General features: G+C 37.0%; 1 protein-coding gene and 2 long non-coding RNA genes across 3 annotated transcripts in view; 2 read left to right on the plus strand and 1 right to left on the minus strand.

The window, feature by feature from the left end:
* Window positions 1-241: 241 nt before the first annotated feature.
* LOC141095659 (uncharacterized) lies at window positions 242-8,980 on the minus strand. The gene is made up of 2 exons (XR_012233445.1): window positions 8,866-8,980; window positions 242-574 (listed from the first exon to the last, which is right to left on the minus strand). It is a non-coding gene; the product is annotated as an uncharacterized lncRNA (long non-coding RNA).
* Window positions 7,833-21,937, plus strand: SKIDA1 (SKI/DACH domain containing 1). The gene is made up of 2 exons (XM_073581832.1): window positions 7,833-10,231; window positions 21,629-21,937. Exons 1-2 carry the CDS (start codon window positions 8,149-8,151, stop codon window positions 21,640-21,642), a joined length of 2,097 nt encoding a protein of 698 aa, XP_073437933.1. The 5' UTR covers window positions 7,833-8,148; the 3' UTR covers window positions 21,643-21,937.
* A 1,620-nt stretch (window positions 21,938-23,557) lies between these two features.
* The window catches only part of LOC141095660 (uncharacterized), a 2,733-nt gene continuing 2,332 nt past the window's right edge, over window positions 23,558-23,958 (plus strand). The window contains exon 1 of the long non-coding RNA XR_012233446.1: window positions 23,558-23,958. This exon is cut by the window's right edge and continues 352 nt beyond it. This is a non-coding gene — a long non-coding RNA (uncharacterized lncRNA).

The following is a 23,958-nucleotide window of genomic DNA, read 5'->3' on the forward strand; positions in this document are numbered from 1 at the left end:
GTGGTTGGGGGGTGGATAGGGGGGCATATAAAGGGTAAGAGGTCAGTGCTTTGTGAGCAGGGGTCATTAGACAACATGGTCTGCACAATGTGTCCACATCTTGCATTGCCACAGTGATCTATAAGGCCTTTTAAAATAGTTTATTTTTAATTAATTGTATCGCACACAAAAAAAGAAGAGACAGGATTTTCCATAAATGCCGAGATGGATGGAAACAACTAATAATCAAATACAATAGGAGTCTGGTCACAATATTTATTAAATCAGCATCTGTCTGATCCATGGAGGATGCATACAGTCCTATATTCATACAGGAGGGTAGGTCAGTTCAGTGGGTGGCATTTTGGCACAGTTATGGTCCAGGGCAACATCTCAATATTGCACTTGGATATCAGATTTTAGACATATAAATGTAAACCCAGTGCTATAGATCCATGGGTAAGGGCTTGATGGGGCTTTTCTCTCCAGCTTGGTCGTTGTACTATTCAATAGTTCATAGAATGTTTTTGCATTTCTTGATTTGGAGCTGACATCCAGGGGGCTGCAGGGTGGGAAGAGGCTCAAGTAGCCGATCCTGTAATATCCAGACAGGATTCAGAACACGGATTTGTATCGACAAAGAGACTACGATGGAAGTGTATATTTAGCCTGGTGGGTAGAGCTTAGATAGATAGATAGATAGATAGATAGATAGATAGATAGATAGATAGATAGATAGATAGATATCAGCATAGATAAATATGAATAGATAGGTATTGATGGATTGTATTAATTAATTAAGATATAAAGAAAGACAACTGGTATTGTGTAGATAGATAGAAAGATTGACAAAGATAGATATGAATCGTTGGGTATTGATGTATTTATAAATGTATATATATATATATATATATATATATATATATATAGGAAGAAGAAATGGCACAGATAACTAGTGATGTGTAAACAAATAGAAAGATAACTAGAAAAAATGTACTAAATAAAGATAGCTGAAGAGATAGATAGATAATAGATAGATATGAGATAGGTAATAGATAGATAAATAGGAGATATATAGATAGACAGACAGACAGATAGATAGCTATGAGATAGATAGGTAGATAGATAAAAGATAGGTAGATAGATAGATAGATAGATATGAGACAGATAAATAAATAGATAGATAGGAGATATATAGATAGACAGACAGACAGATAGCTATGAGATAGATAGATAGATAGGTAGATAGGAGATATATAGATAGACAGACAGACAGATAGATAGATAGATAAATAGGAGATATATAGATAGACAGACAGATAGTTATGAGATAGATAGATATGAGATAGATAGGTATATAGATAGGAGATAGATAGATAGAATATTGAATCCATTTAACTTTGCCACATGCAGACTAGTCTGTGTGTTCTTTACATACGCATTACACTATATTATATGCATGTATCCTACACATTTAATCAGGTTGACAACTGTACAAGAAGGATTTCCATCTGGAGATAAGATTTGGCACATAGAACAACAAAGCAACTTGCTGCTCAACTTTCATCCCCAATAATAACCTTCATCCTTAATTGTCCTGCTGATGCTGTTGTCCAGTCTCCACATTAATAATCTCGTCCATAAATGTTGCTACCTATTGATCGAAATCCCCCTGTGTAGATGCAAATCTATCTTGAAGTCCCAGCCTTTCATGTGTGCAGGAACAGGGGCCCCTATCGGCCTTTTTTTTCTATTGGGATCGACCCCCAATGTGCCTGGAAAAAAAAAAAAGCAAACAAAAAAAGCCCCCCAGATAGAGGAGAAGTGTGCTGATGGCCTGGACTGATCTGTCTCTCACAGATTACCCCTTCCCCCTAAAATGATGGGCAGCTCTTGGGAACAAAGGCTTGATGCAGAATAAAGCGTCTGAATATGAGCTATAAGAGAGGAGTGAGGATGGAGCAGCACATTCCAGAGGAGCGGAGTGTGGGACCAGGCCATACCCATCCGATCCTAAATAACCCCAAGGCTAATCATTAGAGATTGGCCAAACAACATTCTTGACTAGGGCTTCCACAAATCAAGCAGCCCGCAGCCTTCATCAGTGAATCATCACCATCCTCCTCCTCATTATTATTATGATTTCCCCTGATTTCTAAGGCCTGCTTTTCCCCTATTGAGGAATAGCAGGCTCTCCTGAGCCCGAGCTGCACAGCCTGCAGTCAGTGCCCACTCCCCCATACACATCTGATTGCTTCCTACCTATATGTGATTCATTATTAATGCCCATAACTGCAGCCAGACCCCAGTGTAAATATGATCCCTGCACCTACACGTCCAGATGCAGAGGGCAGTACATCCACCCTGGGCTCTATTAACTCTATACCATCATTGTTCTTGGACCTATGTGAAATCTTCCTGGCTGGATGGGCCCAGGATTCAAAAAATAAAGCTACTTCTAGACCATCCTCAGAATTAGCAAAATGACTATAAATACAGATAACGATTTACATAATAACCAGAACCTGGGCTAAATGTCAGACGTATCACATAAAGGCCCAGGTTACATTGTATCAGGAAGCTTCAACATCTCTGTGTGCAAAGAGTTTATTTGTATCACGAGTCTTCTGGGCTTGGTATATAGGATATAGCATCGACTATGTGAAATATAGCGGTAATAGGGGGGAAATTAAATGGTGTATATAGTATATAACAAAGCAGGTAATATAGTATATAATGCACAGTAGTGTAACACCCAAAGTAACAGCAAGTGTGCAGCAAAATGCTCATAATATTAAGAAATGTGAATGGTAGAACCCTGCACAGATGGCACTATATAATACATCCTATGTAGGGCATAGTAAATAGCCTGCAAGATACAGCACCATACAGAATATCATGCAAGATAGAGTATAGCACTAAGTAATATAGAGTGTGTGCAATATAGAATAAGCAACATGTCTATTAAGCCATGGGTAATGTATAGTGTGAGCCAAATAACTATATACTGTATAGATTGGGGTATATCATGTATCCCATGTAGTCTATAATATAGTGTGTAATATATAGTATATAATGAACAGTAAATATAAAAGGTAATATAGAGAGTGTATTACATAAGTGAAGAAATGAAGACAGAGGTGATCTATGCTGTGCACGGTCAGGGTGTAGTGTGTCTCTGATGCTGTGTATGTAGTGTACACTGTGTCATGTGTAGGGTGCAGGCGATGGTTCATACTGTGCGGCTCATGGACGATTCTATAATGTATAACGTGTGATACAGAGAGATGAATATACTACAAAGTATATATGGCGAGCAGATATCACTCCGTGTGCTGTATATAAGATATGGTGGTGGGATCACAGGCACTTGGATCATAGATGTATGTGCCCGTCTATAGATAGATAGATAGATAGATGGATAGATAAATAGATAGATAGATAGATGGATGGATAGATAGATAGACTGCAGACAGCACGCAGTAATCCATGGGATATTCTGTATAGCAGGTGACTTCCCGCTGTGACAGGCTGAGGTCTCCACTACATCTCATGGCGATCTCACATCGTTTCTCCGAGGGTTGTAGGTAAATCGGGAGTGATGAGAGAAGCCGCCGCCTGCTCCGCTCTGCTACATCTGTATTGTATGTGCTGCGGTATATACTGTGGCCCGATCCTGTAACTAGTTGGGCTATTAGGGGCCAATATAATGATATTAGGAGCATTATACGCCCGGGCGGGCGCAGTACAGATGTGCGGCAGCTCCTGTCTGTGCGGCTCCGGCGCCTCCATATACCGGGGCGCAGCACTGCCGGCAGCGGGTTTCATTTTCGCTTTTGTGCACATTGTTGTGATCAGTACAAGACACCCGAGCCGCCCCCCACACCCGACCGCCCCCCACACCCGAGCAGCCCCCACACCAGACCATCCCCCCAAACACACACCCGAGCAGCCCCCCACACCAGAGCCCCCCACACCAGAGCAGCCCCCAACACCCGAGCAGCCCCCCACACCCGACCACCCCCCCCACCCGAGCGCACCCCCACACCAGACCATCCCCCCAAACACACACCCGAGCAGCCCCCCACACCAGAGCCCCCCACACCCGACCACCCCCCCACACCCGAGCAGCCCCCACACCCGAGCACCCCCCCACACCCGAGCAGCCCCCACACCCGACCACCCCCCCACACCCGAGCAGCCCCCACACCCGAGCAGCCCCCACACCCGAGCAGCCCCCACACCCGAGCGCCCCCCCAAACACACAGCCGAGCCCCCCACACCAGAGCAGCCCCCACACCCGACCGCCCCCCCCCCACCCGAGCGCACCCCCACACCCGACCACCCCCCCAAACACACACCCGAGCGCCCCCCCCCCCCCCCCCTCACACACACCCGAGCCGCCCTGAAAGAGGAAAATCAGGCCAGGCTGGCGTCAGGCGTCCTCCTCGCAGAGCGCGGTGTAGTGTGACATCTCCTGCGCCCTGTATACCGCGCAGTAGTGCGGAGTGTGGTCTCCTGTATTCTGGGGCACAGTCTGCTGCAGAGCAGTATCATCGGGCAGAGTTTGTAATAATATATCGCATTGCAAAACCTCCTGTATAATAGTGCGGAGTGTTGTATAATAATGTATAATGGTGCAGAGGTGAAATGAGAGGCCGAAAAGGATGTTTGTTGGGCATTGTCTATAATAATGCGATAGAGGGTGGTGGTATTATAGTGTGCATTGTCTAACCATCGTGCACAATCATATAATAGTGCACAATTACCTATCCTTATATACAAAAGCGTACAGTGGTGCATAATAATGTATAATAGTGGAGTGTGTCTTATAATAATGTATAATAGTGCACTGTGCATTATAATAATGTATAATAGTGCACTGTGCATTATAATAATGTATAATAGTGTACTGTGTCTTATAATAATGTGTAATAGTGCACTGTGTCTTATAATAATGTATAATAGTGTACTGTGTCTTATAATAATGTGTAATAGTGCACTGTGTCTTATAATAATGTATAATAGTGCAGTGGTGTCTAGTAATAATGTATAATAGCGCACTGTGTCTTATAATAATGTATAATAGTGTACTGTGTCTTATAATAATGTGTAATAGTGCACTGTGTCTTATAATAATGTATAATAGTGTACTGTGTCTTATAATAATGTGTAATAGTGCACTGTGTCTTATAATAATGTATAATAGTGCAGTGGTGTCTAGTAATAATGTATAATAGCGCACTGTGTCTTATAATAATGTATAATAGTGTACTGTGTCTTATAATAATGTGTAATAGTGCACTGTGTCTTATAATAATGTATAATAGTGCAGTGGTGTCTAGTAATAATGTATAATAGCGCACTGTGTCTTATAATAATGTATAATAGTGCACTGTGCCTTATAATAATGTATAATAGTGTACTGTGTCTTATAATAATGTGTAATAGTGCACTGTGTCTTATAATAATGTATAATAGTGCAGTGGTGTCTAGTAATAATGTATAATAGCGCACTGTGTCTTATAATAATGTATAATAGTGCACTGTGTCTTATAATAATGTATAATAGTGCACTGTGTCTTATAATAATGTATAATAGTGCAGTGTCTTATAATAATGTATAATAGTGCAGTGTCTTATAATAATGTATAATAGTGCACTGTGCATTATAATAATGTATAATAGTGCACTGTGTCAAATAATAGTGCAGTGTCTTATAATAATGTATAATAGCGCACTGTGTCTTATAATAATGTATAATAGTGCAGTGTCTTATAATAATGTATAATAGTGCACTGTGTCTTATAATAATGTATAATAGTGCACTGTGTCTTATAATAATGTATAATAGTGCAGTGTCTTATAATAATGTATAATAGTGCACTGTGTCTTATAATAATGTATAATAGTGCAGTGTCTTATAATAATGTATAATAGTGCACTGTGCATTATAATAATGTATAATAGTGCACTGTGTCAAATAATAGTGCAGTGTCTTATAATAATGTATAATAGTGTACTGTGTCTTATAATAATGTATAATAGTGCAGTGTCTTATAATAATGTATAATAGCGCACTGTGTCTTATAATAATGTATAATAGTGCAGTGGTGTCTAGTAATAATGTATAATAGCGCACTGTGTCTTATAATGTATAATAGTGTACTGTGTCTTATAATAATGTATAATAGTGCAGTGTCTTATAATAATGTATAATAGCGCACTGTGTCTTATAATAATGTATAATAGTGCAGTGGTGTCTAGTAATAATGTATAATAGTGCAGTGTCTTATAATAATGCATAATCCCGCACTGTGTCTTATAAAAGTGGACACATAAGTATAATGAGGTGCATTGTACCTTAATAATGATATAATGTTGTACCATGTCTTATAATACATAATAGTACTCTATGTCTTATGATGTATAAGAATACACATATGAGTATAATAAAGTGTATCAGTCCTTAATAATATAAATTAATGAACTGTCTTATAATAATTAATAGTTCAGCATATCGTATAATAATGTGTAGCAAGGCACATATGAGTATAATAAAGTGTATAATTCCTTAATTATATGTAATAGTGCACTATGTCTTACAATCATGAATAACAGCGCACATATGCCCATAATGGAGTGTACGTTTCTGCAATAATGAATAGTAAAATATATAATGATGCACTATGTCCTATGATAGATAAGGGTGGTCCATGTCTTATAACAATGTATAACAGGGGACATATGCTCATCATGAAGTGTATCATTCCTTAGTAATGTATAACAGTGCAGTGGACTACATTAATATACAATAATACATTGTCCTATATTAATATATGATAGTGCACATTGTCACATAATGTACATTGAGCTATAAACGTTGTATACGTTAAGTAGTGAATTAGTGTATAAAAGTCAGTGCCTCGGTGTACAGCCTTGCATTGGGTATAGTCGTGTGCTTTCTATAATGGTGCACAGTGGAGCACTGGGGCAGGTCAGTGTATGATAGCGAGTGAGTAACAGATAGATCTGCAGCATAGCACAGAAGTGCAGTATGGTATATGGGGAATTGGTAGCCAGCATTGTATAAGAAGGGACCTATACCCAGTGATATATCATTAATGGAGCGCAATAGTGCCCTACATAAAAGCACACCACTCACCATGTAGGTATAATAATGTACCAGCGAATATTTAGCAAACTACATACAATACATTAGTGTGCAAAGATGTGAAATGAGCAGATGATAAAGTATCAGGGTATACAGGTAGGAATGAGTGCAATATCACATGCGAATGCACATATGCAATATTGAAGCAGTGCTTTATGTCTATCATGTATGAGTGCATTATAAGTGCAATATATATATATATATTATATATTTGGACAACTGCAGTATACACAATGCCCCATCGTGCTATATAAAACTGCATGAGGATGGACCTCTATGCCCATGTAATTGCTGCCTAATGTATTGATGTAAGACACACATATACAGTATATATATATATATATATATATATATATATATAGTAAAGCACATACAATAGAAAATTTAAATTTCTGTTCTACCTTAAAGGTAAAAAAAAGAGGAAAAAAAAAAAGCCCCGACTATGGGGCAGAGTGCAGGCTGATCGTATGGAAAGATTTATATAGTAAAATGCAGCCTTATTTCCTTTAGAAGGGGAGGTGCAGGATAAGAGTATGCTAATTAGCCGGAGATTTTTTGGGGGAAGGGGTGGAATATCAATTTTTATTGCATCACCTGTCAGGAGTGTCCAATCAGCGGCGGCTGTAGGGGAATTAATGGATGAAGGTGTCTCCGGAGCGCTCACTATAGTGCAGCAGCAGCAGAGAGAAGAGCACATTCCACTATTCCGGGGGCTCTCATGCACCGGGGGGCTGCACTAAGGACTCAGGTATTGGGAGCTGCAGCCTGTAACAATGGAGAGCTGCCAGTCCCCTCTATGGCTCTAGGACCTGCCTATCTCTCTCTGCCTGGAACTAGAGCTGTACATGTGACTAGTCCTATAGACTTTATAGGGCAATAACCAGGCTTTCTCCTTCCTCCAAGCAGGATGCCTTGAGACTTGCAAGCATCGGCAGCCCTCTCTGGATCTGCAAAACCCACCACCACCTCGCCTTTTGCCAAATGCTGGGGATACTATGACCCAAGCAATGGGTGATCTGGAGTCTGGCTTTGAAGTGGTGGATGGAGTCAGGCTTGGATACCTGATCATCAAAGGCAAGCAGATGTTCGCCCTGTCTCAGGTTTTTACAGATCTCCTGAAGAACATCCCAAGAACCACAGTGCACAAGCGCATGGATCATCTACAAGTGAAGAAGCACCACTGTGACTTGGAGGAGCTGAGGAAGCTCAAGGCGATCAACTCCATAGCTTTCCATGCAGCTAAATGCACTCTGATCTCGAGAGAGGACGTGGAAGCCCTGAACACCTCCTGCAAGACTGAAAGGGTCCTCAAGACAAAAAGGAGGAGGATAAGCAGGCCCCTGTCAACAAAAGAGCCCCCATCCCCCGACCCTTACAGCAGTCTCTGGAAGGAGAACAAAGTTTGGCTGGGTCTGAATGAATCTACCAAGCCAATAAAGAGAAAAGCCTTTGCTACCAGAGAACCAGACCTTCTACCGGCTGCTGATCTACCTCACTTTCTAAGTAAATACACTGGTCACAGCTACCCACAAATAGCAAGATCTCCTTGCAAAACCCCTGGAAACTATGAAACTCCCCAGATCCCCGGAGAATGTGTAGCAGCTTTCCACTCCAGCCTGCCCTACTTCAGGGGCGTGCTGTGCAGCAAGCACCCTGCCTACTACTACCAACCAGCCATTGCCCAACCCAAGCTAGGCAGCTCAGTGACTTACAGATACAAAAGGAAAAGGTCTTCAGCAGACAAGGACTCATCATTCCACAGCAGCAGCAGCAGCAACAGCAGGAGGTTCTTTTTTTTACCCAAGCCCTACAGATCCAAAGGAACCCCTGTGTGCCTGGAGAGGATCCACCTGGTCAATGGCTTCTGCACCCAACACCTGGATGCCCTGCAGGAGGGATACAGCAGCGACTCAGAGTCCAGTTCTGCTGCCAATGACTCGGATTTTGGTTCTAGTTTATCCAGCAGCAGCAACTCTGTGTCCTCCGAGGATGAGGAGGAAGAGGGGGAGGAGGAAGAGGGAAGCCTGTCTGACTCCAGTGATCTGAGCTCTGATGAGGACAGCTCCTCTGAGTCAGACAGCAGTTCTGTGTCCAGCCAGGTCTCGGTGGAAAGCATACGATTCAGGAGAACTAGTTTTTCCAGCCCTGTTCACATCATGGCACAGTCAAACCTCCTGTGTCAGATCCCCAGGTCTCCCAGCCCTAGTCCTGGTAAGACAGCTCACTGTGAGATTAAATCTGAAAGCCAGGATTGGAGTCACCATGATTTCATGAATCCTGGTGAGATAAATGGTGTCCCTGGTGTGGGGGGCTCCCTTCTTGATAAAGCCTCTGGGATCCATCTCCCACTTTCTGCTTTCTCTTGCAATGCTAAAAGAAGTGACATGGCAATTAACTGTGTTACCCAGGGGGGCTCTTCACCTAGCCCAAAGAAAAACAATGTATTTCCACCACAACAAAGGATAAACTGGGAGAGCAAGCAATCAACTCTCTCACTCCTATGTGTGCAAAAGAGTGCCACATCCCCCAGCAGCTCCTCATGTTGTGTCCCTGCAACAACCACTGAAAGGGGAGACACATTGTGTAAATCACCAGGAGCAGTGGATTTGCCTGAAAACCCTGAGCAGAATCCTAATAGTGGAGTGGATTTATGCACTGATCTAGCCTTTATGCACAATGTCAAAATTAAAATTGAGGACAGTAGTGGTCATGAAGAATACCATAGTCAGCATAAGCTAAACTTTGAGTGCAATGTTGCTAAGGATGAGCTTGATAGTGATAGGGGTGAGGAGGATAAAACTGAGGGGGCTTTAGTAGAAGCCAAACAGGACTCTGTGTGCACTGATGATAATAATAATAATAATAAACAGCAAACCACTTCTGGAGATACAATGACTCCAAGTGAGGAGGATCCTCCATGCACTTTAGATACCCACAACAAGCCTGAGGATGGAGATTACAAATATGGTGCTAAGGTCAGGAAAAATTACAGGACACTGGTGCTAGGAAAAAGACCTATGTTACAGACAACTCCCTGCAAGCCCAATCTGAAATCTGCAAGGAGCCCAAGACCCCCAGGTAAAAGTGAATTTTATGAAGGGACACTGGATGGTTTGACAGTGACCAATAGACGCAAAAGGTTAGCCAACAATGTAGCTTCTACAGTAAAAAGACCTTTTAATTTCATGGCAAATTTCCCCAGTCCACCGTCATTGATTATTGGCAAAGACGGAGATTTAGTCCCTGCCTACTCCTTAAACAGCACAAAGGATTCTTACCCACCCCACAAGGCCCATCCTATTTGGAAATGGCAGTTGGGTGGTTCTCCAGTACCTCTCCCTCCTAGTCACAAATTCAGGACATTTCAATCATAACATTTTTTTTTCTCTTTTGGTTATGGGGAAATTGTATTTTTTTTTAAACCAATGGTTGTATCAGCCTGTTTTTTTTATATATTATATTATTATTAATTATTATTATTAATTTGGATTTATTTGCCCTGACATCTCCTGGAGAAGGAAATTGGATGCCATTTTCATTTGCAATATGGAATTTTTTCACTTGGTTACATTCCGCAGACTACTCAGTGCTCAAAGAATTGCATTAACCCTGGCCTTGAATGGAAGTTGTATCTTATTTCTTTTTTTTTTGTATTTTTATTTTATTATTATTATTTTATTTTTTAATTTTACATAATATTTTTCTTAAAACAAAGCATCCGGTACCTCAGTTCATCTGCAAAAAAAAAACAACAAAACAAAAAAATGTCAAAGGCATTTCAGTGTAATAAAAGAAACCAGAATATGAGCCATTTGCATTTTCTGCACTAGATTTGGAAAGCTGAAGTATGACTGTGTAATTTGTTGCACAATATGGGTCAGCCATAAATAATTAGAAGTGGCAGATTTTACATTACTGTTTGGGTGAGAGGGTGTCTTTTTTTTTTTGTGTGTGTTTCTTTTTTTTTTTTTTTTCCAAGAGCAGTTGCACTTAACTCATTTTTTTAATGGACTGGAATAATCTTGGGCCTAGATTTAACTTAGGCCTTGGGAGAATAAGCTGCCTCAATAACTAGTGAAAAAAAAAAAATAAATATGTCATTGTATTTTGTTAAATGATGTCTTTTTACGTGCACAATCATTCAGTGTGTAGTGAAATCCCAATTGTATCCAAAGGTCTCTCTTCTCATTCGGTGTCACTCACCTACAGTCACATTGTGATATGACTTGAGAGAAGAGTGACATTTTCACAAAATGAAACTTATATGTATGTGGCTTAGAAAGAATCCCACCATAGACTGTGCAGATGAAGAGAGAGTCATATTATACATGTGCCAGAGTGAGTGCTGTGATGATATTGTGATTTTTATTTTTATATATTTCTTGGAAGAGGCCCCCCTCCCCCCAGTTATTAAACCCTGTGATAAACTGCATTATTCATTGTAGCTTAAAAAAGAAAAAAGAAAAACTTGAATGATCAATACAAAGCCTGGAGAATTTCTGCAAATGACAATCAGAGTCAGTTCTCTACACTTGCACTTATAAACTGAGTTTAGTAAATATTGTAGAGAGACCCATTGGTGTATTCTTTTCCTTTGTGTAATGTTGTGTTGACAGCAGTAAATCAAAAAGAATAATTGACATTTGCACTGTTGAGCATGTTTCACCTTCATTTTAATTAAACGAAAAGAAAAAAAAACACTGTTTCCCTGAAAGAATACAATTAAATACATCTCGGACATTTATATATATATATATATATATATATATATATATATATATATATATATATATATATATATATATTAGTATATGATTGAGTCTCATTGACTGAGGTGAGGTGCTGCTAAGCATTTCTGGAAAAATGCAATTTTGTTTTCTTTTTTTTTAAGGGAGGTCCAAATATTGTGCATTAAAAAAGTGTATATAAATCACGAAGCAGTGTTTTTTGTTTTATACAGGAGAGTTTGCAAGAAACAATACATTTTACCCACCTAAGGACTTGTATATTCTGTGCAATTGTACAAGGCCTAACAAAGAAAAAAAAAGTAAAAATAAAAAAATACAAAGAAAATCAGAATAAAAAAAAAAGTTGGTGTTCATGCATTTTCTACTGGAAGGTATTTCTGAATTTAGATGTTTCAATGACACAGTTTTATTGTCTTTATATTAAAGAGTGCTGCATAGATCAATATTTCCAGTGTAACTTTTTTTTTTTTTTTAACTATAGCTTTTTTTTTTTTACATTATGGCTGCACACTCATGTTCTTTTAGTCTCCTTTGTCTGGGAATATTTTAGGCAGGCTTTAAAGGGTGTCACCTTACACTAACCACGTGTCTTCCACCATAGAGCTCCAGAATAACTTCTATCCTGAAGCTTGATTACAATTCATCCAACTTGGAACAAGTTATTTCCTTCATTATATTCGCTAAAATACAAGCTAACAATTTAATAACATTTCTCAAAAAATAATCGCATCAGGAAATCACTGTGACTTATTAAGTTTATGCATTTTTTTTTGCATTGTGTCTTAACTCAACACTTGTGCAAAAATGGCCTTGTGCCATTCCCAAAATTTGTGCAAGGAGGCAACATTTGCAAAGTGAGATAGGCAGAACTTAATTTAGTGATCAAGAAATAAAAAAAAAGTGGAAGTGAAATCATCTGGGCGGCATTTCAAAGTTTACAGATGAGATTAAAGGGGAGATAATGCAGGTGGCATGACAAGAGATTTTTGGAGTCAAGTCACTTGTTCTGCTTATATGATGGCACCTCCTTGGCTTCATCTCTGAATATTGTGCATTGCTAGCAATCAACTAAGGGCTCTCATATGCTGTTCACATTTTTGCTATATTATATACTGACTTTTCCAAGATTAGGTAGGCCTCAAATGCCAACAATGGATTTGCCAAAGAAAAAAAAATAATATAAAAAATATATGTAATATTTAGTCAATTTTGTTGAAAAAATTAAAGTAATGATGTCCAGATGATGACAATTTTTTTATTAATTTAAATTAATTTTCTTTTTTTTTAAATATTGAAAACATGTGTCTACATCCAAGACATAATTATAAAAGTAATTAAAACTGAAGTGTAACTTTAGATCTCAGTGTTTGCAAACCATCTAGCATGCTGGGACCTGTAGTTTCCAAATGTCTGCCCAGCCACAGGTGGACTGTAAGAAGATACTTATACAGGCAGGGGTTATTATTCTTCAAGACATCTTCTAGGAATGTCAACACAAAATATATAAAATATGCTTTTTAATCTATTGATAGATACAGGGTGATTCAGTGTTGTGTTATTTGATCCTGGACTTGCACAGATAATAATCAGATGCTAGATTTTTTTGGCAACCCATATGTAATTTCCTTAGACTAGGCCTCTCTTTCTCCTTTTTTTTCATGATCAGGCGGTCTCACGAGCACCAGCTTTAAAAGGCCTGAGTTGTTTTGCATGGAACTTCACAATAGGGGTTGGGGGGGATGACAGGCGGTGTGTCCACTGCAGGGCACACATCCCTTTCCCTGCTCCATCTCCCCTTCCCCACCAGTCATTCAAAAGGAAAACAAGAGAATCCTGGCCTGGAATGCTGCCTGCTCTGTCCCATATATCCTATGATAAGGTCTAATATCCTGTTCCTTCACATACCACTTTATTATGTCCATTTTTTTGCAGCATGGCCTGTGGTGTGACCTATATTACTCACTGATACAGGAATCCTATGACAAGCTGCGTGCAAAAATGGCTGGTTCAGTGCAAATGTTATTAAAATGTATGTCCCTGCAGAAGAAAAAAGACATGTGGCTAAAGGGAATCATGGATTCTGATTTGGAATATTTGCTTTATCCTAAAGACTAAAAGTCCATATCACAGAAATAGATTATTGCATTTCTTTTTTCAAATATGGAATTTGTGGATGTTTATCCATTATTGACAAGGTTCCCAGAGTCTATATAAATATTCCCAAATATTATACAGTTGTATCAAACGAAAGCAAAACATCTATAAAGTGTAGCCTAATATTTTAAAAAAGGAGGGAAGTGCAGGTATATTGATGATTTCACAATAATAATTTTTTTTTTTAAGAGCATGTTCACACAGGAACAGCTTATCTGTTCCATGTTTTTTTTCTGCATTTTTAGTATAATTGGTCTATATCCCTTGGACAGCTGATACAGATACTGAATTTCCAATTATTTTTTTTGGACCCGGTTCAGCGCTCAAAAAAAATGCATCCTGAATTGAACCTGATGCAACTAGCTGGAAATCTGTCTATAATTTAATCAGTGTTCATCTTATCCTCATCAATTAAATAATATTTTATTTAAAATATGCAAAAAAAAAAAAAGTAAAACAAAAGACCTATTGTGTGATAGGGGCTTTACTATGATGTCCAAGATTAAAGGCAATTTTGTGATTGAAAAAAAACAAAAAAAAAAACAAAGTGGCAACAACAGGACAAACAGTTCACCAAAAGTTTGTTTATGTACATTCAAAGTGAGGTTGTAAAGTGTGTGAAATTAGGCACTGGTGCTTTAAAAGGGACCTAATTTCCAGTAAATAGGGATGCCTTTCTAAATAGCTTTACTATGTTGTTCCTTGTTAATTGTTGAGAAAATCCCCATTGTTGGGTGTGAATGAGTTTATAGGCCAACGTGGACTCTGCTATAGTCAAAGGCCATTAAATGACCACTCTGTAAATGCTTAAAAAAATGAGACTACATATGTGTGAACTAGTGACCCCTGCCTGACTTTTATGAGGGGGATTCACCCTTCTGGAAATTAAAATGCCCCATGTCAAAACACAGAAGCCCCATTATGGATGAACCTCAAGTCAGTTGGTGAAGTGGTCCAAAAACAAAACACAGAAAGAGGCAATGGAACTGATCACAATGCAAAATACACTATGGTGAAGGAATTCTATGAAAACCTACCGTATATGTAATGTTTTTTTTATTTTATTTTCTAACTTTTCAAATTAATTAATGTATATAACATAATAATAATAATAATAATAAAAAAACAAAACAATTAAGTTTACCAAAAGAGACAGGCCCAGTGCAGGACAGAAGGATAGGGCCTCATTACAGTGGATGCTAATCACTTATATAAATAAAGATTATTATTATTATTATTATTATTATTATTATTATTATTATTATTATTATTATTATTATTATTAATTGGGCTATGGACAAGAGCAATGGTGAATGAAAGGTTGGGTCATTGTGTGCTGGGGATGAATCCAAGCAACAAAGCCTGTCAAGATCATCTCAGATATTACCTTCATCAGTCCGAAGCATCCACTGTAATAAAAATGCAAGCGCATTATTAAAAAGCCAAACACCCACAGCCAGTGCTATGTTTACATACTAGAGAGCTAGTAAAATATATTTATAATAAGAAAAAAAAAATCACTGAGGGGAATTGGCAACTTTGTGCAATTATGAACTTAATAAAGTAGTGAAAACATGACATTATCACTCCCACTAAATCATAACAAAGAGATTCTTAATTAGAAGTGAGGAATTTACCCATAGTCAGCAGGTATTGCCAAACCACTACAGGCTGGGCTACCAAACATTGCAGGCCTGGAGAAAGGGATATATATATATATATATATATATATATATACATATATATATATATAGTAGGCAGCACTTCAATAGTTACCAAAATGATTGGATTTGTGGATTTTATTTAGCCCATATGGTATGGTTCAAATTAACTATATATATATATATATATATATATATATATATATATATATATATACTATTTTATGTTATATATACATATATGTATTTTTTTTTTAGTTTGTGTGTATGTATGTGTGATATAGTGATATGTATCTATATATGGATATATATCACGTACGTACACACAAAATGACAAAATGCTGTGTGCATATATATATATATATATATATATATAAATATATATAGAATCTTTTTGTTATATATAGTGTGTAAGTATGTGATATATATACACCTCATGTACATGCACACAAAGTAAAAAAATAAAATCTATATAATAATATATATATATGTATATAATGAATAATTAGAAGAGAGTTTAATGATAGTTCAGAATATATAATATAAACTGGCTATACACAATCCTAAAACCCTCTGAGAAGCCTGATTAGTAAGTTCAAGGTACAAGCTTTTAAGAATTTGTGTTAACTATTAACCATCTATTGTGCACCCATCCTCCCACTACTTCTTTATGGAGATACACATCCAAATTCCAATTCTGTGCTTTTATTTGCTCTCCCAACAGCAACAAAAAAAAAGAAAAAAAAAAAAGAGAATGTGGGCTCAGACAAAAGAAAATAAACCATCCTGGGAACTATGATCAATACTGAGAGTGTAATGATTACCCTTCTGCCCTGAGATGTGTCTTGTCTGATCTTCTCTGGCAGAGCAGGGGTTAACCTCTGGTTTGCACTTGCAGACCATGCATGGACTCTTGTGGGCCTGACTTCCCTTAAAACAGGATGTTTCCATCAGGCAGAATGTGATTTTCCCCTAAGATTTCCCGCTTGGTTTATTTGGGGAAGGCCTCATCCCTCACCTTTCTTAGGGTCACCCATAATTGTTTTCTAATATCCACTGATTTCCTTTGCAGTTTTCAAACATTGTAGGGGAGTTTCTCCAGCAAGAAATACTTTAAAAATAAACCATTTTCCTTTTACTGTTTTAACAAAACAAATCCACCTACAATGCTTCAGGGCTGGCATCAAATATGTCTAAAATAAATTGCATGTCACAGGATGTTGTTTTACTATGTATTTATACTTTATGTATTTTTTTATTTTATTTTATATAATTTGATTAGGATACTGCATTTTATATAGCATGACCATATAGTCTAATCTGCTGATGATAAAAAAAAAAGAAAGAAAAAGGAAAAAAAAATATAGAATATAAAAACTTGGTAAACTATCACCAATATCCAAAACACAACAAGGGAAGAAAAATAGAATATAAAAACTGGGTAACTATCACCAATATACACAGAATTTTAATATAGTTTTACATTACTGATGCATATTAGGTTTTCAGGTGTGATCATATTAGGTCAATCATTCACAATTTAAATAAATCCAGGAACAGGAATTATCCCATACAGGTGAAAGGTTGAAGATTACCCATACATTTTCCTATGGTTTATTTTTATTTTGTAATATTAGTACTATTATTATTATTAGTGTCCATAATATCAGTAATATTATTTTATGATTGTTTATTATTTGTCATAATATTAGTACTATTATTACTGTTTATTACTGTTATTTTTATTGCCCATGGCTATAATTCATCCTCAGAAACTAAAAAAAAACAGGAATCAGACAAGGTCATATATTTATTCTATCTAATAATGTGATTAATTTTATAATATTTTATATATGATATCAAATAGTAGACAAAGGCTTCAGACAACCCAGCATGTCCTGCAAAGATCTGTGCACATAAGATATATCATGTAACCTGCATGTATTTCCCAGGTCTGCTCCTTTTCCCCTACATTTGGAGCTAGATGCAAATTTTAAGAAACCCCTAGAAGCTACATTGCACCCTATGGACAGATACATAGACATAACACCTTATGTCTTAATCAGATATGCACAGATAATTTGTTGCAATCATTAATATGGTGCTTTTCTTGTATCTTGAATATTAAGGTAAATAGCAAAAAAAAAAAAAGGATTTGAGTAGGTGGGGATCAGTGAGTGTGATTTTCCCTGGTGCCCAAGGGATGATGTGCTATTCCTATTACTAATCCATTAAAAAAAATCCCTGACACCTGTAAATATATATGTGAAATTACAGAATGTTCAACCCTTGTACAAATCTGGCGCAGAGAGGAAACGACATTAACTAATGAAAGTGATGCATTATCTTATATCTCTCCTCGAGTCCAGGCAGGGGTTAATAGGATTGGGCTTGAGATGTGAGATTTTAGGTGGGGGAACAAAAAAAAACCGCAAAGAACAAATAGCGATTTAGTTAAGTTATTTTATTTATTTTTTTTGCACAATTTGAAGGCGCAGACATCACTGATAATTGCGCCTGCAGCTTGTACAGATGGGACGGTGGCAGCTGCGACTTTTGTGAATTTTCTATGGAGGTTTCTTCTGCTCGCAAACATTGCACGGAGGGGAGGTGGGAGCTGTGGTGTCTCCACATCGGCGCTGGGAATCAGGAGGAGAGGGCAGCCTTCTATTTATTTACTATATTTTTTTCTGAAAACCGGTAAATATTGACACGTTATTATTTGTAAATATCTCACAGAAGTTTATCAAGATCGTTTGTTTTTCTTCATCGCACAATAAGAAACTATTTGGGAGATGTAGGGGCCACATTCGGCTGCTTTCTACATAGATGGTTGTGGTCATAGAGTCAGTTAATATGGAACTATATAAAGTGCGCTGAATATTAATATATGGAGCTAATGTGATCGAAGGATGGGGGATCAGACACCTAGACGTGAGAAGGCACCTATATCATAGCTGTAAATCCATAAGAGATGTGGACAGATATCTGGAGCCTGCGCATATTCAGCGCCTATATAATATATACAGCACCTATATAATATATACAGCACCTATATAATGTGGAAATATACAACACCTATATAATATACACAGCACCTATATAATATATACAGAACCTATATAGTGCGGGAAATATACAGCACCTATATAATATATACAGCACCTATATAATGTGGACATATGCAACACCTATATAATATATACAGCACCTATATAATATATACAGCACCTATATAATGTGGAAATATACAGCACCTATATAATATATACAGAACCTATATATTGTGTGAAATATACAGCACCTATATAATATATACAGCACCTATATAATGTGAAAATATACAGCACCTATATAATATACACAGCACCTATATAATATATACAGAACCTATATAGTGCGGGAAATATACAGCACCTATATAATATATACAGCACCTATATAATGTGGACATATGCAACACCTATATAATATATACAGCACCTATATAATATATACAGCACCTATATAATGTGGAAATATACAGCACCTATATAATATATACAGAACCTATATATTGTGTGAAATATACAGCACCTATATAATATATACAGCACCTATATAATGTGAAAATATACAGCACCTATATAATATACAGCACCTATATAATATATACAGCACCTATATAACATATACAGCACCTATATAATGTGAAAATATACAGCACCTATATAATATATACAGCACCTATATAATGCACAACCACGTGGTATTTATCCAGAGGAAGATAAGGGAGATTAATTAATGGTGTGCCACGCTGCCCCTAGGAATGGATTGATGGTGTTATTGATTTTAAAGGGAATGTGGGTGGTATGTTTGTATCACACTTGCGACATTTTAGAAATATGATTGTCGTCACCACTCATTTTGATATTGCAATGTGTGGAGTTCTATAGAACTGCAATTAAACTAACTTTACTATTACAACATACACACACACACACACACACACACACACACACTCCCATATACACACACAAAGAAACACAAATACACCCCCATATATATATATATATATATACAGTATATACATACACACCGAACACTCACATCATACACCGCACACACATACCGCACAGTCACATCACACACGCACACCGCACATATATATATATTCAAACTCATAAACACACACCTCTATATATCTATATGTGCACACACAGAACATGTGAATGCAGCTTGCATACTGTATGTGTTTTGTAGGACATCGTCTGTACAGGGATATTTATTTTGTCCCCCCCCACCCCTGTGCTCTTTCCATGTAGGCTGCATACATGGCGGGGGCAGGGGCACACACCTCACCCCCAGGCTGCTCTCCTAATGATGCTCAGACTTTTTTGTGCTGATCGAATGTGATTAAACAAAACTGCTTCCACCCTCCTCCCTACACCCCTTATCCTCCTCCCTACACCCCTTATCCTCCTCCCTACACCCCTTATTCCAGGATCTGGTGGGTTCCCCATTTCTGGCCTGTGTTTGAGTGACGTGTCCCTGTGCTGAGTTTATACTTTTATATGATGGGAAGATGTGCTGATGGGTATTACGATCCTCATAATTGTCAAGTTTTCTACACAACGCAGTCTAAGGGCAAATCATGGGATTTACTGCAGACGAAACATGTTATGTAATAATGACAAACTGTGCGCAAATAAACCACAAGTCTGCACACAATGGAGCACAGACTGCCGAGTACAATATGGAAGCCAAACTCCAGTAATGCTTCCCTTCTTTCCTTCCTTCCTTCATCCCCTTCTTTCTGTTTCTTTGTTCCATTCTTTCTTTTTTTCTTCCGTCCTTCCTCCCTTCCTTTCTTTTTCATTCCTTCCTCCTTTTATCCTTCCTTCTTCCCTTTCTTTCAAGCTTTATTCATCCCTCTTTCTTTCTTTCTTTCTTTCTTTCTTTCTTTCTTTCCTTTCTCTATTTATTCCTTCCTGTTCATCTTTGCTTTTTAAATCCACCTTCATCCCAATGTTAAAGTCATATATTGTTTGACAAATAATTTCACATGCATAGTCTTTGTTTCACATGAGGACTTTCTCCTGCCACCAGTGGGTTCTGTTACCATCTATTCTCCTCATTTTTTTCTGGGTGCCCTATATTTTCGATGACACTAACATATGGAAGGATTAATAACATCACACACATATTAATACAACAAGGAAGGTATCAAATCACATTCACAACCCATGTCCTTAATTGCCTATATTACTTGCCATAGCCGTTATATAAAGCTTTTCTTTACCTGGACACATGGCCCCAGGCATCTTGTAATCCAAATTACCCTATACATAGAACATAATCTTATTATAAATGTGTCACTGTGCTTCCTATTCCATATCTATCTATCTATCTATCTATCTATCTATCTATCTATCTATCTATCTATCTCTCTATCTCGCTATCTATTTGCACATATATATACACACACATTGTCCTTCTACCTAGTAATCGACCCCCACACATACTTTGCATTTGCAAAGCTGGGATTGTTTAAACCTGAATTCCCTTCATCTGTAAAATAATATCACCAGTAATTTACATTTGAAGATAAGGTCCTATTGTGTTTGCCCCAGGATTTTCACGGCAAGCATTTGGGAAACCTCAGTAAATGGTTCCCAACATGATGTTTATTTTCCTCTGTGGGGTGTCATCAGGCCTGTGTGCTTGAAATTCTTCTTGTGAGCCTTGCTGAAAGAGCAGTGGAAAAAGACAAGGGGATCTAAATAATATACTGAATGATATACAAAATTATAGTAAATAAATTGAAATATTGACTATATATATATATATATATGCATTATTCCCATTGTCACTTTTTTGTGGGAGTCTTTAATGCATTGTACCTTATAACGTTGTGCTCTGCTTTATTGTAGGTCCCTGCTGCTAGAAAGCCCTGTGGATTAAAACCTGCACCCAACATAAACTATTTCTTCAACCTTCTGAATTAAGTTCAAAGACTGAACAAATACACTGTCACTGTTGTGGGCCCTCACTGGTAAATGATTCAGGAGGAAATAAATATATACATACATAATACATTTTTTTTAAGTGTAACTAGGAATATTGTGCTAATAAAATTGCTTGGTCTTCAGAACAACTGTACTGAGATCCAAAATGTAGAGGAGAACATAAATTGACATAACCCTCAAAATCCATTGTAAGAATGTCCAATTAAATGAGCACACACAGCTGAGAGAGAGGGGGAGAAGCCACTTGAGCCCCTGGTCACTCTATCTTCTTGTCATAACTTTAAATTCATGTCCCCAGCACCAAATAAAGGCAGTCACTTGAGGCATACCACTTCAAGTGTCTTGGGAAGTGTCCCCCAATCCTGTGGCCCCAAAACCTGGCACAAGAATTAGGCAGCTGTGCACAAGCGTTTTCTTAAAGCTGCCTCATCTATATGTTAGGAATTATCCTCATTATTCCTTTTTTTAATACCTTAGTTTTACTTTACACTACTGCTTTATTTAACTATTATTAAATTACCTTACTTATGTATTTATTAGCCTGTTTGAAAATGTATTTTCTCTCTTTTTTTCCCCAAACAGCTTTTGGGGTATGGTTGCAGTTACAAGACCCCAAAATTGGATTATGGCTGCACTGATGTAAACTAATATAAATTGGTGCATTACTGGCTGTATTCACATTCCTGTCTTTTACTGTGTGCCAACTGATGCATTTTTTTTCATTACTAGTCCAATCCATAACCAATTGACCTAAGGGGAAGGTAACAAAGAAACAACATCTTTCTCTATAAAATAAATAAGTAATTGACAATTTAATTAAATTAAATGAGAAATTATGAATTACCATACACATTATGTTAGCAGCATCTATCTATCTATCTATCTATCTATCTATCTATCTATCTAACCCATATCTATCTATCTAATATCTATTATCTATCTGTCTATCTATCTATCTATCTATCTATCAGTATATTATCTATCTATCTATCTATCTATCTATCTATCTATCTAGTTAAGAAAATATGTGTAATGTCTTAAGGAGGACCTGTCATCAAGTCTAGGGCCTTTTTATTTAATTACATTTTTTACAGTCTTTACCAAGGGGCTGTATCTGAGGGTGATTCTGTAAGCTGTGCAAAATTACCCTGTGAGCCATGCCCGGTTTGTTAAAGACCATAAAAATTAGTATTAAATAAAAAGTCCAATATCTCTAGAACCATATGGTACATTTAAAACAACAACAAAAAAACAAAAAAACACCCACAACAATAGGGAATACAGAGGGAAGCAGAAGGAATAAAATAAGAGCTAAACCTGGTCACCTGGTGACAGGTATATAAGATCTCTTTCCCTAACTTTGCACTAAAAGACAATAAAAGTCTAGAAAAAATATTTATTACCCAGTATGTATATGTTCCAACTTTATCTATCTACATCTCTCTCTCTCTATCTTCTATATATGTACTATCTATCTATCTATCTATCTATCTATCTATCTATCTATCTATCTATCTATCTATCCTAATATCTACCTTTCTCTATCTATCTATCTATCTATCTATCTATCTATCTATCTATCTATCTATCTATCTATCTATATCTCTCTCTATCTTCTATTTATGTACTATCTATCTATCCTAATATCTACCTTTCTCCATCTATCTATCTATCTATCTATCTATCTATCTATCTATCTATCTGTCAACAATATGCTATTTTGTTACCCAGAAGAGAAAGTACAGCTCACATGAAAAATGTATTGCAAAAACATATATATATATATATATATATATATATATATATATATATATATATATATATATATATATATATATTATGGATCCATTCCCAACTATTAATTCTTATGACTTAAAGCGAAGACTGTGGAAAAATGTGAACATTGATCCTGACATAATTTTATACATTAAAGTGTTTAACATTTGGCTCAATGGCTTGTAAAACTAGTAGGAATGGATTCAATCTGTTGTCAATTTATCTTTAGTTTTTATCATGTTTCAGACAGTAGAGTTTATTTTTGCAATATGGATATTGAATAATGAAAGCTGACACATTTTGGCCTCAGCATTTCCCATAGAAATGGATATCATTATCAACCATAATCAGTTATGTTCACAGAAACATGCTACAAAAACATGTTGATAATGCTAATCCATAGCTGTCTTTGGATCAACTGATAATGATGATGATAATAATAATAATAATAATAATAA

This window comes from Dendrobates tinctorius, unplaced genomic scaffold (genome assembly GCF_039654945.1).
Source record: "Dendrobates tinctorius isolate UK_male_01 unplaced genomic scaffold, ASM3965494v1 ptg000070l, whole genome shotgun sequence".
Taxonomy (NCBI): Eukaryota; Metazoa; Chordata; class Amphibia; order Anura; family Dendrobatidae; genus Dendrobates; species Dendrobates tinctorius.

Coding starts and splice junctions, on each gene's coding strand:
- SKIDA1 (XM_073581832.1), top strand. CDS start 8,149: ATGACCCAAGCAATGGGTGATCTGGAGTCTGGCTTTGAAGTGGTGGAT.